Source organism: Triturus cristatus, chromosome 8 (genome assembly GCF_964204655.1).
Source record: "Triturus cristatus chromosome 8, aTriCri1.1, whole genome shotgun sequence".
NCBI classification, from domain to species: Eukaryota; Metazoa; Chordata; class Amphibia; order Caudata; family Salamandridae; genus Triturus; species Triturus cristatus.
Genome location: NC_140591.1, coordinates 1110271677 through 1110285482, shown reverse-complemented (window position 1 = coordinate 1110285482; position 13806 = coordinate 1110271677). Strand labels below are relative to the sequence as shown.

The 13806-nt window shown below is 44.1% G+C and overlaps 1 protein-coding gene across 4 annotated transcripts in view; it reads left to right on the top strand.

The window, feature by feature from the left end:
- The window catches only part of REPS2 (RALBP1 associated Eps domain containing 2), an 856334-nt gene that overhangs the window by 736827 nt on the left and 105701 nt on the right, over nucleotides 1-13806 (top strand). For all 4 annotated transcript variants that reach the window (XM_085622671.1, XM_085622668.1, XM_085622669.1 and 1 more), the window contains one exon: nucleotides 360-452. In XM_085622671.1, the coding sequence (XP_085478797.1) occupies nucleotides 360-452 (93 nt within the window). The remainder of the gene's footprint in view (nucleotides 1-359; nucleotides 453-13806) is intronic.

The window sequence follows — 13806 nt, the reverse complement described above, 5'->3', positions numbered from 1 at the left end:
GAGTAGGTTCCTGACTTTTCCATGCCCTTCTTTGTAAATCAGGGCCTTTGTTTTTAATTCTATCTAGCTGGCTTTATTTTGTCAGACTCAGGTTGAAGTCTGATTGAGGGATTTATTAAGGAAGACAGAAAAATGCCGTATTTGTCCTCACTGTCCCTGCAGGCAGCCCTTTAAACTAAAAAGCAGATTCGAGCATGACCCCTGACATCAGGAATGAAGGAATATCTGATGGATTACTGGACTCAGAACGTTTGTTAATTGTGGTGAAAAACGTGTTCTCCCCTTTGTCTTTGATAGAGTTGCCTGTGTTAAAAGGCCCAGTAAAGAAACATGATGAAATGTATTTTTACGTTACCCAGACTCCCCACCACGTTCCTACAACAGAGCAGTCTGTGCAGCTGAAGCCATCACTCCAACAGGCAAACTATGCAGACTTCAACATCCAAGAGCAGGTAAGTGTTGTTTCCTCAAAATCCGTGTGTCTGTCTTCAGAAGGTCTCCACTCCAGCGTCACTTCAGCTTGTATATGTAGATTAGACAGTGGTTCAGCATACGTCACCATGGATCTCCCAGGAAGACCTGGATTTCCTGTTCTGATGTTTGTCTGAAAGTTACTGATTAGCTGCGTCATCCAATCCACCATTGTTCCTCTCTTTACTGTTCCCTTCACCTAGTTCTCTGAAGTATCCACAAGGTGACATGTGAGCACAGCATACAATCTCGTAGATAAATACATATTTAGGGCCCGATTATGGCTTTTGGCGGTGTGGGGGCGGGTGGCCTGCCACCGCCGTGCCCCTACACCATCAAGAGTCACTGCTGCCCAGCCACCACATTAAAGTAATTTTGTGGTCTGGCGGGCAGGCGGCATGGCGGTTCCCGCAGTGGTGCCACTTTCAAAGACGGCTAAGTCTTTGAAAAAGGCTCCACATTGGGAACGCCACACAGGTTCCTGGACTTTACAGTCCATGCCGTGCAGGAACTTGGGCACATGCACACAGGGGGCACATGTTGTGCCCCCCGCATGCATCCCCAGGCTGAGGCGGCACAGGGGCCCCCTTTCTTTCAGCACTGCCAGCCTTTTCATGAAGGAAAGACCTCCATGAAAACGCAGGTGGTCCTGAAACTTGTTATATGCATGGCAGTGCCGCAGCAGAACCACCTGCATTTTACAATGGGTGTGACTGGTGGTTCCTGGCAGAGCCAACGGTCCAATTACTGTCCGACCGCACACCTCGTAACTACGAGTTTGGTGGCCCACGGACAGGCTGACTTGTAATTAGACCCTGAGAGTTTAATAGTAACAATTTGGTGAAGAATCACCATGCCACATAGTTCTCCTTGCTCTTTTTTTGCGAAAATCTTCTGATCTCTGCCATGTTTTGGAAGTAGCCTGGACGTGAGATCTAGATGTGATGTAGAAGTTATGTAAAGTTTAGGTACCCTAAAGTTAGTTATATTATCTACACCTAGTCAAAATTTTCCATTGACCAATGTGCTACTTCCATGCCAATCATAGGAGTCCTACTTTCTCCTCCTTTTTTTATGTCTACCCTCCCAGGACAGGAAGTAGTTTTCATTGACTAAAGACTCATTCACATGCTACCGGGTCTTAGATAACTTGATTGCACCCTCCTGCATAAAAAGACCCCCACCCTTTTCATATTAGAACATAATGGTTGAATGCTTTAGTCTTGCTGTCACAGGATTTGATGTTTGAGTTGGACCATCCCCTTTGCTTTCACTCGATTATGACCAGGGCTGGACTGGGAGCCGAAACCAGCCCTGGCAAACTGCTCGGCCAGCCCCCGGGAGAGGGAAGTGGGGGTGCGGCTGAGCTGTTTTCTATGGCCGGTTTCTGACGATTTTGTTACCGGGGGCTGATATTGCCGGCCCCCGGTAACAAAAATGCCTCCCAGGGACCCAAAACCGCTCCCCACCCTAGCGGCCATATGGGGAAATGCCCGGTGCCCGCCACGGTCAGTTTGGCCCTGGCAGTAACATGACTCCGTCTGAGGTGTTACCTTGCATCTGACATTTTCTCATTTTCTATTTACAGGATCATTTTGAGAGAAATTCTCTCAAATTTTTATTATGTCATATACATTTAAAGTCCATGTGCGCCACAAGCGGCCTCTAGGGTCTCAGTAACAGGAACTGTTAACTTGAATGATAGACGTAACCAGAAAAGCAGAAAGCAAGGGAGTCTTCAAGTGATTCTCATCCTGATAAACTTCTCTTGGAGGTTCATGCCAAAGCTTGGCTTCTATTTGTGAAAAAGGCACAGCCTCCTGCCTAGACTTTGCATACTTGTCTAAGCATAAGCAGCAGGTAATTTACCAGATTGGAGGTTCTGAGAGGGATATTATTGCTTGAGTTGCTTAGTAAGACATTATTGCCAGTACTATGAAAAGTTTTGTTAGTGATGTACTTGCCCCAAGAATAGTCCCATTCAGTAGGGAAGAGGTTTTGGAGGATGTGACTACGGTATGGTAGGATTCAGGAACCAGCAGCAGTACTCTGCTCAATATATTAATATGGAAGTTACATCAACCTACTTACCTGAATTTGTGACGACCGAGCTAGGGTTCGGTTAAGAACCCAGACAGTCTAGCCGAAGACTGTGGTGCTAAAGATGATCGTAGTCACTCACAATCAGATCTTCAGTTTTAACTGCTTTTGTCTTTAATTCAATTCAATTCAAAATCTTTATTCGGATACAATAAATATCCATAAAAGCACAAATACAGAATCTCAGATATCACATTTTTAGATAAAAACAAAATGCGGCAATTTCATCACATGTACAAATACAGTCAAAAGAACTCGACAAAAGCTGTCAATAGTATATACAAATGAATTTTACAAGAGGTAAAGATCAATGGGTACACATGGAGTAACTGGCACGTACTGCCACTTTCAAAAAGGATCCTACCCGGAATGTTAGCTCCTCATCTTCCAGAGTGACGATGTGCCCATATGCTGCCTTATAATTAACCATGGGATAGTCTTAAAAAATTGTATTAAAAACTGTTTTGTGTATTTTAAATAGAAACTACAGAAGAATAAAAAATGCGTCATTGTTTGTTTACATTGAGCATTGCAAGGGCAGGGGAGTTGGTCAAGATTGGAGTTGAACCCCAGAGGAAAGCAAAGCAGAAATTTCACAGTATAGACCCTTAGTCTAAAGAGCAGGCTCCTCTCCCATCTACCAATTGGTCTTGAGAGATAACTACAGGGTAGGTGGGTTCTGATCTCAATCGTCATGTATCGGGCTACTAAGGGTTTTTGTAACTCTATTTCATTTCTGGTTTTGCTGTAGGCCGCGTAAAGTGCCTTCATTAGGCTTTTTTTACTTATGCCATCCGAGTTGGTTGGGTTTAAAAATAACCACTCAAGATTTACGCTGGCCAGGCTCTTCCTGACAGCGGCGAGCCAGTGTATATCTTTTCCTTTATCGCAGCTGAGACAATCTTTAATTATTTCCCTAGTTAGCTGCGCCGCGGGGTTCTTCCAACCCACGAGCCAGAATAAAGCGAGTCGAGCTTTGATATAATCTTCTATGCAAGGGATTTTCAATTCGCTGTGGCAAGCGTATTGTGATGTGGAAATAGGGGCGCCCAATATTTTACGACAAAATCTGTTTTCTTCCCTTTGTATACTGTCACACTGCCTAAAACCCCAAACTTCTGCTTCATAAGTTGTCTTTAGAAACGTTGATTGCATAAGCCATTAGTAGCCAGGATACAAATATGGAGACTGTTCTATCAGCAGAAGAGGTGCAATCCAAGTTAAATGAACTTTGAGTATTCTTCATCTATGGGAAACAGGCAGACTCCAGGAGGCTAGGCTAGTAAAGTATGAGCATAGTCAAGTAGGGGTGTGGGGTGTGCTGCAGCACCCCCAAAAGTAACCATGTTGGAGTTCAGAAGGTAAATGAGCAATAAAGATGTCTTTACATTTTGTGTTCATCTTGTCACAGTTGCTGTGGATTTTAAGAGAGGTCAGTGTCAGGCTATGTCTTCTAACAAATTGCTCTTTTGTTTGGAAACTGGTGTTTACTTTTATTCCTCTAACTGCAAAGTGGCAGTATTTTGTTAAAAGTTACCTAAGTGGCAATCTTGCTTTGGTACAGAGAGTGAAAGGAAAGGCTGTAGGCTGTCAGTATTTTCGTAATGCACAACAACATAAATGCCTGTAAATATAGTATAAACGAATTTCAAAATATATCAGCAATTGGGAACAAACAGATGAAGTAAAAAAAAATTGTAATTCTGAAGTGTGATGGTAACAAAGGTTTTCATAGGATCAAAACAAATCAAGACACTTGACTTGGTGATGTGCAAATGATAACTATTCGCTGAAACAGGATTTCCATTAATTATTGTTTGTGCGCCATATAGTTTTACCAGTAAAACTGTCTATGCAAATTGAGTGACCATTTCAACGGAAAATGTGCTGTCTATAAATGACAGTGCGCTACCACACCGGTGCTCCACAGTGTAATGTAATGTAATGTAATGTAATGTAATGTAATGTAATGTAATGTAAAAGTGAATTTATACCGCGCGGCTACCACTCCAAGGAGCATCTTGGCGCTAAGTCAACCAGATGGAGAAGTTGATGGGGGAAGACATAATTCACACAGGTACCAAGACTACACCATAGCTAGGCAAGCTGCATCGGTAAGAGAAAAGATCCATGTTTTTAGAGCCTTTCTGAATTGAGCCTCCTGCGACAAGGAACGAATGAAGGAGGGAAGAGCATTCCAGGCCTTAGCGCCCAAGACGAAGAGAGATTTGCCACCCTTGGTGGCTAGGTTGAATTTAGGGATGGTGAGCAGATTCAGTCCTGAGGATCTCAAGCAACGTGCCGGATGGTAGCGTTTAAAGCCATTACACAAATACTTCGGGCCTTGCTGATGGAAGGCCCTGAAAGTAAGTAGAAGGAGCTTAAAAAGAATCCTTTTACCAATAGGAAGCCAGTGGAGTGTGTTCAGTGCGGCTGATGCAGACGATTTACGCGGCCAGCGTAGTACCAGACGAGCTGCAGCGTGCTGGACTATTTGCAGTTTACGTAGAACAGTTTTAGTAGTTCCTGCGTATAAACTGTTACAATAGTCCAGCCTGGAGGTAATCAGAGCAACTGCGACTGTCTTCCTGGCTGGCAATGGCAGGAGATCAAAAAACTTCCTCAGTGATTTTATTATACCGAAGCATGAGCCTGCCACTGTCAGCGCTTGTTGTTTAAAGGATAGCTGGCAATCAAACCTAATGCCCAAATTCCGGGCAGAGGTGATGGTCATAGGGGGAACTTCAGCATCCTCCGGCCAGCAAGTAGTTGGAGAAAACAGATTTTGTTTGCCAAAGGGGATAATTTCTGTTTTGCCAGCGTTGCATTTGAGGTGATTGTCCGCCATCCAATGAAAAGTAGCAGCTAGGCACTGTCTGAGATTATCCTCACTTTCTGTATGGTCACCGTCTAGCACTAAAATAAGCTGAGTATCATCAGCATAAGAGACACTACTAATCTGGAAGCTAGCAATTAATTTCATCAGAGGGACCATATACAAGTTGAAGAGCAGAGGACTCAAGCTTGATCCCTGAGGAACTCCAGAGCAGAGAGGTCTGGCCTCCGATTGAAAATTACCAAGCACTGTAACTTGTTGTCTGTTAGTAAGAAATTTTTTTAGCCAGGCCAGAACCACCCCACCTACTCCTGCGGCAGCCAGACGGTTCAGAAGAATGTTATGAGAAACCGTATCAAAGGCTGCCGACAGGTCAAGTAGGATTAATACGGCTTTCTTACCCCGGTCCAAGGCCATCCGAAGGGTCTCTGCTGTATACAGCAGGGCAGATTCAGTGGAGTGATTAGATCTGAACCCTGACTGATTGGAATGCAGAATGTTATTATCTTCCAAGAAACTCGTGAGCTGGTAATTCACGAACTTCTCGGTCATTTTGCACAACTGGCTATAGAGTACACCCCACCTCTCTCCTGCTAATTGGGTGTGGCACATTTGCTGCACTTGTTTTTTGTGCGATGCTTGGATTTTTCACAATCCCTATGACTACAGTGATATAACATTGATAGCAGCACCCCTACTCTGAAAGTTGTTCCAGAACGCCTGAGCGTAGTGATTAAATAGCAGTGACCATAGAACAAGCTCTTTGGAACCACACAAGTAGGATATTGGATTCTGAAAAGAATGTTTGGTCATAAAAAGAACATTGATATTTGAGACTGAGATGGTAGGTGAGTATCTTAGATGATTCTTTGAATGATACAGTGTTTAATGAGGTGTTTAGTGACACATTTTCTACCCTAATTATGTAGACTCTTTTATATCATGATTTTGGTGCCTAGCATGCTATTGCGTACAATTAAAACGCACATGAGTAGCAGACACTTTCATCCTTTCCACCCCTGTGTTGCTTATTGTAGTATCCTTGAGATGTATACTCCATCTTTGCCTTCCTTCTGCCACACTGTATACAGTAGGCTTTGCATAGCAGTACCACCAGGGCAGTTCTTTCTATACAGGTAGACCTCCCATATTGATAATCAGTGGTGGCTCCTCCATTGGAGTGGAGGAACGTCCCCCTCCCTTGCGTGCCCCCAAAGCCCCAGAGATAAAAGATAAAATGGTAATTGATTACCATTTTATTTTTTATCGACCCGTCCTGAACCGAGCGTCAGGAGGTGCGGGCCTGCTCAATGAGCAGGGAGGAGTGGTGGGCAAAGGGATGCCTTCACACTTGTTTAAAGTGCGCATGTGTCTTTGGCCGGGCGTCTTGAGACTACCAGCCACATATGTGCACTTTAAACCTCTCAACCCAGCTGTTTTAAGACAGCTAGGTTGAGAGCAAGTGCAGGCATCCAGTGCCCTTGGGAGCGCTGAGAGAGGCCGTTCTCACTAATCAAGGCACTGCTCATATACTGGTTAACAGCACGTGAGCAAGCTTGGATTGGTCGAGGGAGTTTGCTGGGACTGCAGTCGGAGTGAGGAGGACATCGTCAGGATCCCGTTAAGTGCTTTTCTTTTGTTGTTTACCCTTTCCATCTTCAGTAGATGCCAGCCGCCACTGTTGATAATGGTTCTTGTGTTTACCTGCACTTGCGTTGGATCCACATGTGTGGCTTCCTATCCATTTCCTCGAACCAGTGTTGTGACATTTGCGCTCTGTCTTCTCTCGCTCATCTTTATAGTGCTGGTCTTGGTTAATTTACCCTCAATTTGATTGTTTGCTTTGCAGGTCTCAAAATTCGAATTAGCCTTAGTGGTCCTTATTCAAGTTGCTTCTCTACTTTTGAACACAATGTTATGCCAGTCGTTTTAGCCTGGTGGAAACTGAAGCTGTGAATTATTTGTGTTCTGGGACCCTTGTGTATTTTATTTTAAGTGAGCATGCAGAGCACTCGGCACATGTTGCAGGTTTATTTATTTATTTATTTATTTATTTGGTATCATGCACACGGCGTAATTGAATTGTTTCTAGGTGCTGGTATGCCAACGAGAGGTGAATCTGACAAAAGATGGTCAGAAAATAGAATAGAAAGGTTGTCTGTTGTTTTCCTCAGGTTTGCATGTGACAAGCTTGCCTAACTGTTTGTTTGTAGATTTGTATAGCGCGGCTTATCACCCATGAGGGTATCCAGGTGCTGTCCATAGGCACGGGGAGATTAGGTGATTTGCCTGGAATCAGTTGGCTTGGTCATCACTAGACTCTTGAGGAGATAGACGTTGTGTTCCTTCCCCAATTCCACCACGGCCTGGATGAAATTATCCAACACCAGAAATTGCTCCCATCTGGATTCTAGTTTCTGGGTTTGGTGGCCTCTAGTGGGAGTAGTAGGGAGAGTAGGGCAGGATAATATAATTTAGGGGTTGCTCCTAAGAAACAAGTCAATGGGATTTTCCGTATTTGGTTAGTTTCGACCTTGCAGATATGATCATGAAGGCAGTGATGTTGTGTTAGTAGCTCAGTGATAATCGATCCATTACTTTACAAAACAACCTAAAAACACAGGGCTATATCTTATATTTAAGTACATTTGTTTGCTGAAACACTTGTGGGAAATTATGTATTCCTAATACATGATCATAATTGAGGAGAGAACCCATGTCATACTTGACACCTTTGGCCAGCTTTTACTTTTTAGCCAAGAACACATTGCACTATGGGACTTGTAGTTTGCTATTAAGATTGAATGCTTTCACCCAAAAATTCTAGTGTGCATAGTGCACTCTGAAGACAGGGCTGGTGAAGGTGTTACCCATGGTAATGGATCACTTGCCAGCTATTTACACTTTTATTACATTTTGTAATAACTCCAAGTAATAATCTGTACATAATACAGCAGCCTCAGAAATTGTAGTACAATTGTTTCTTTCCTCATTGTTTTTACTATGATTGACAGAGACTCTGAACACAAGGAGTAAATTCCCGCAGAAATAGTTTTCAAGCTAACCAAATCACTAGCAGTGAGTACTCCTGATTGTCACATACCACCAAGAGCCATGCCATCTCAGCAACAACATCTAAAGGATATGTCAACAAACCACCGATATTTGCAAAAGCACCACCCTCCTCATACAAAGAAATAACCTTGTATTGGAATAGGAACAGCAAAAGCTAAAACAGAACCTTGTAATGGAGCCCGATCAAAAACCTTCTATCTTATACTCACAGTTTCCACAATCCATTTACTCTGAACTAATGAATACATATTGATACACACCTAACACAATACAAGCCATCCCTGGACAGATGATATAGAAGGAGGGTAAACAAGTAGTGAAAAACCGACTGACCATATGGTTTAACCTACAGTCACATCAGTGCAGAAACATTCATTGCCAAACTTCGCAGTTAATTTTTAATAACCCACATTTTTGAAACAAGGTTATAAAAATAAGTGCTCCGAATTATGCTGTAGGTTTGTTATTGACTGTAGAGTTTTTTGATTATACCAAGGTGACATTTTACTTTGAAAAGAATTCTGTTCACTACAGCATTTGCAATGAAATGCCTCAGAATTGGCATCTGATGTTGCTTCTATCACAGTGTTCTTTTTAGGTCGAGTCTACCACGCAGTGCAGCTCTCTTGTTGTCAAAATTATATTATGGACTTACCGAGAACATAGAGGGGTCCATGGCTTAGCACTGGTTTACGTTTAACTGCATCCCACTGTGCCCTCCATCTCCATTCCAAGTTCAGAATGTTGTTTTTGCCTATCTGCGCCCTCATGTTGTTTCCACCACCTCCCCGGCCATCACGTACCTTCCACCACCCATGTTGCTTCCCCACCCGCTTTCCAAAACAAAAATGCTTTCACACTTTTTTTTTTAACCGATCCAACTTGGATCAGTAAATGAAAAGTTAAAAAAGCACCTACGTCATTTTGTAGGTGCACGCCGTCATTTTGTTATGCGTGCAGCTTCGTCATAGGTTTTTATTATTCTTCTGTTCAGCATTCATCTTGTCCTAGATTACTCCCACTTTATGGTTCTTGCTTACACTGTAACTAATTTGTTCCATTGGTAGTGGTGGTCACCGATACTAATTTTTGGGACCTGGATGTATTTTTTATCATCAGACTTTGTCCCAGAGCAAGTGTAAGAAAGGCAGAAATAGGAGAGAGGAGAAGGAAGAGAAAAATAGGAAAACGGGGACAAAGGGAGAAAGCATGAATGGAACAGAATATGCAAGAGTGAGATAAAGATATCTGAAGTGTAGGGTGGTGTAAGAAAGTGTCTCAAGGCGTAAACAAGACCATGCAGAATTGATAGCAAGGAGGCAGCAGGCTCATTAAAAATCTTTGGGACCTGCACTTATGGACTTATTTTTTTCTTGTAGAAATCAAGCACTTATGGTGACACAATGGAGACCCCAGTGAACGCCAACTCGCTAGCTTTCCCCCTACCACGGGCACGGTATAGAACACCACACCCGCCACAGTGCCCTTTCTCTGTCCTTGCCCCCTTCTAGTCCCTGGTCCATCCTCTTTGTTCCCATTTTATCTCTGCCCCAGTCCCCCTTCATGTATGTTTGTTTACTTTGTACCCCAACCCCATCACGCTGTCCTTCCTCCCTCCATGTGCGCCATCATGATGTGACTTGTCCTTTACCACTTCACTTGTCGCTGGTTCCGCTTTGCACTCTGGTATGTTACTGGAACCCCGCCTGCTCATCTGCATCCAAACCTGTGGTAGGTCCCAAGATTAACAAAGCAGCCTGGGCTGGTAGAAGCTTTGTCTCTTCCACCTGTGAATTATGCAAAAAGCTGCCTTGGCATCTTAAAACCCAGTCTAGTCTCACCTGTTTCAGGAAACTACTCAAAACCTGGCTGTTCATGTCCACCCTGTTCTATTAATTTACTGTTGTTTTATTCTTGCAGCCGCTAGCACCAAGACGCCTTTAGGCATTCACACGCTCTATAAATATTATTAATATCATACAGACAGAGTGTACTGAGGGGAAAGGATTTTGGGTTGCTGGGTACACTGCAGGTATGCGAGGAGAATAATTTTGCATTTGAGATGCACTGTAAGTCACTGACATAGTCCTTGAAACAAATGTATCCCATTGACCTAGTACACTCCTCATGTGGCAGCATTCCTTTCCCTTGTAATTTTCAATTCATTGTTTTTTAAATGCCTTTTTACCATAGTATTTAGTCTCCCTTTACTTACGTATGACTCCTCCTACTCACACGCCTCATTTTAAACCACTATAAGTGTACTCTTGCTAAATGGTGTGGTACTTTATTTATTTGGGGTTTTGTGAAGCCCTGCATACCGCATTGCTTATGTTTTGGAGTGCTGAGGTAGAAGGGGTACAATGACGAAAGCACCAAGCATTGCACAGTGTTATAGCACTGCTCTTTATAATTATCCATGGTTCTTCAGTTAAAGTAGCTTTTAACCTGAATAAGAACATGTGTGGCATTGACAGCTATTCCACTAAGTCATATTTGTATATATTGTCTCGGTCTAATAAGAGGCAGGATACCTGGGCTAGCAGTTAATCACAAGGGTAGCAACTGAACCCTGCCCCTTTCCATTTGGGGCCCCTGGCACTGCGCTTGCAACCCTTATTATCAGGTGTGATGAAGGGTGCAGCAGCAACAGAATCTAAATGCCCTGTCTACTTTGTTTAGTTTGCCCACACGCACTTATTTTTTTTGCCCCACAGCAGCCAATACGAGACGGGGGCAGTTTTAGGAGAGATTGTGGGCCAACCATGTGTTGTCATCAGGGATCCGAGGGTTCATGATGTCACTTCCGCGAGCCATGACATTTCAATTCATTGGCGTCCATCCAAAATGGGCTCAGAATCCAGAAAATAAAGTTCTCCAGTATTGGGGTGTCTTTCATAGATTCACATGCTTGAATATTCCCCGTCGTCGAAGTGGGAGTCCCACGGTACATAACAAAGCAATGTAGCAATAACACAAGCTTATTAGGCCTACAGGAAAGAAAAAACCATAGAGTTTTCATGGATAGACAACTTGTCATTTCTATAACATATCCCTGTCGTTTTGTTCTAGGTCAAATCCAGCCAATCAGGTGTCCGCACCCTTTAGAACCCTCTCCCCAGAGACTCAGGCTCTCAGATTTTCTACCGCACGTCGTGTGAAGGGAGTCTCCCTGAGCTTGCTCAGTTTTTTTCATCTCATATTTCACAGAAGATTGAGTCTAGGATGTCTTCAACCAAGAAATCCCTCTTCAGACCTTGTGGGAGCTGTTGTAAACTGAGACTTCATTCTGAAGATCCTCACAAAAAATGTATTTATTGTTTGTATCCTGAACATTTGGTAAAGGACTGTAAAATTTGTAGAACCTTCTCACAGAAAACTTTGAAGGACAGAGAAGGGCGTCTCCTTCTGTGCCTACAGAAGCTGAAGACTTCAGAAAATCCTGTTTCTGATGTGGAAAGTGTGTCTTCCATCCAAACTGCTCCCTCTTCGAAGAGGTCTTCTGACTCTCAAAAAGTTTCTCCTCGACCTAAGATGGTGAAGAAACATCATGGAGAACCTTCAACTTCAAGAGGGGTGATTTCCCCCCACAGGAGTCTCTCTGTTTCCTTGACGCCCCCGAGATCTGATTCTCAGGCGTCCAAGACTCCGTCTACGCAGTTTTTACCTCACAAACTGCCTCTCTCGTCGACGAGTTCATCAAGCCTTCCTCCGTCGACGAGAGCTGCCGTCGTCGCACCTACATCGACGACATCGGCATCTATGTCTCTGAAGCCAGCAATGATCATGTCGTCGGCGTCTTCACCGTCGACGCTGGTATCTGTGATAGTGAGACCCATCTCGTCGACGTTGCCTTTAACTTCGTCATCGACGAGTATCAAGCATAAGAAGAAGCAGACGTGCTTCGGCGTCGAAGGGTGCTTCGTCTTCGAAGGGTGCTTCGTCGACGGTGGCTTTGTCGTCGACGGTGGCTTCGTCGTCGACGGTGGCTTCGTCGTCGACGGCAGTTCAACGGCGAATTTCAGCACCGGCAACGACGGCTACAGCTCCAATTCTGGATTTGCTACCCTTAGACACTTCAACCTCTCTACTTCAACGACGGCAATCGTCTCTGGAGACCCTAATGCCACTCAAACCACCTGTGCAACCTCCTGAGTTACTGTTCTCATCTGACAATGATGAATATGAGGATGACAGATTTCGGCCTGCTCGCAGTCCTTCCGAGCTCTTAATTAAATGTCAGGACACAGATGATGATGAGGAGTATTTGCAACAAGATGATTTCTCGTCTTATGACACGCATCCCCTTCCGCAACCTTCTATGGCTCAATTGCCTTTAAGTCTGATTTCCAATTTGCAATATATGCTCGATATTATAATCGCCGTTTTCCATGGTCTGGGTATACCACTCCAACACCGCAGACACCTCAACAATCTGTGTTTCATAGAGAACCAGGAGTCACACCGACGCCGGTGACTAGTGAACAATGTCTTGGGGTTCCTCTTATCACGCATGAAGATGTTATCGAGGAACAGGATGATCACGCGGACAAAGAGGAAGGTGAGCTGGATGATGCTTCCCTCCTTTCCGACTGGGACAACTATCAGATCCAAACTCCTTCTCCCGCCGATCCCGCTCCTTTGGATTCTCCCCCAGTTGACATTGGTGGTTTCCATTTGCTCATGGAGAGAGCAGCTAAGAGATTTCACCTCCCTATGACAACTGGAGAGGAGGATTGTTTCTTAAATGACTTTAAGGACCAACCTCAAAAGCAGGTCCGCTGCATTCCAATCATTGATTTCATATGGCAAGAGGGCCTTAAATAATGCAAACCCCTAATTCGATTCCAGCCATCCTTCCTAGAATCGAGAAAAGGTACAAGGCTCCTCCAAATTCTCCTGCCTGTTTGACTTCGCAAACAAAGCCTGATTCCATCATCACTCAGGCAGCCCAACGCCGATCCAGAAATCCTTCATCTCCTTTGTCGGCACCTCCAGATCGCGAAGGTCGAAGGCTGGATGGTATAGGGAAAAATGTTTCCACTATGGCGGCGGCAACGGTACGAGCAGCCAATTCTTTGGCGATCTTAGGCCGCTACGATCGCCAAATGTGGTCGGACATTTCATCTCTGATCAATCTTATTCCCGAATCATCCAGACAAGAGGCTTTGAAGATTCTCCAAGAGGGAGAAATAATTTCTTCGGAAATTATAGATTGCGCCATTGATGTGTCCTCTTCTGGCTTCCGTCTTTTGGCTGGCGCTGCAGTCCTCCGACGTCAGGGCTGGTTACGGGCCACGTCCTTTCGTCAAGAGGTGCAAACG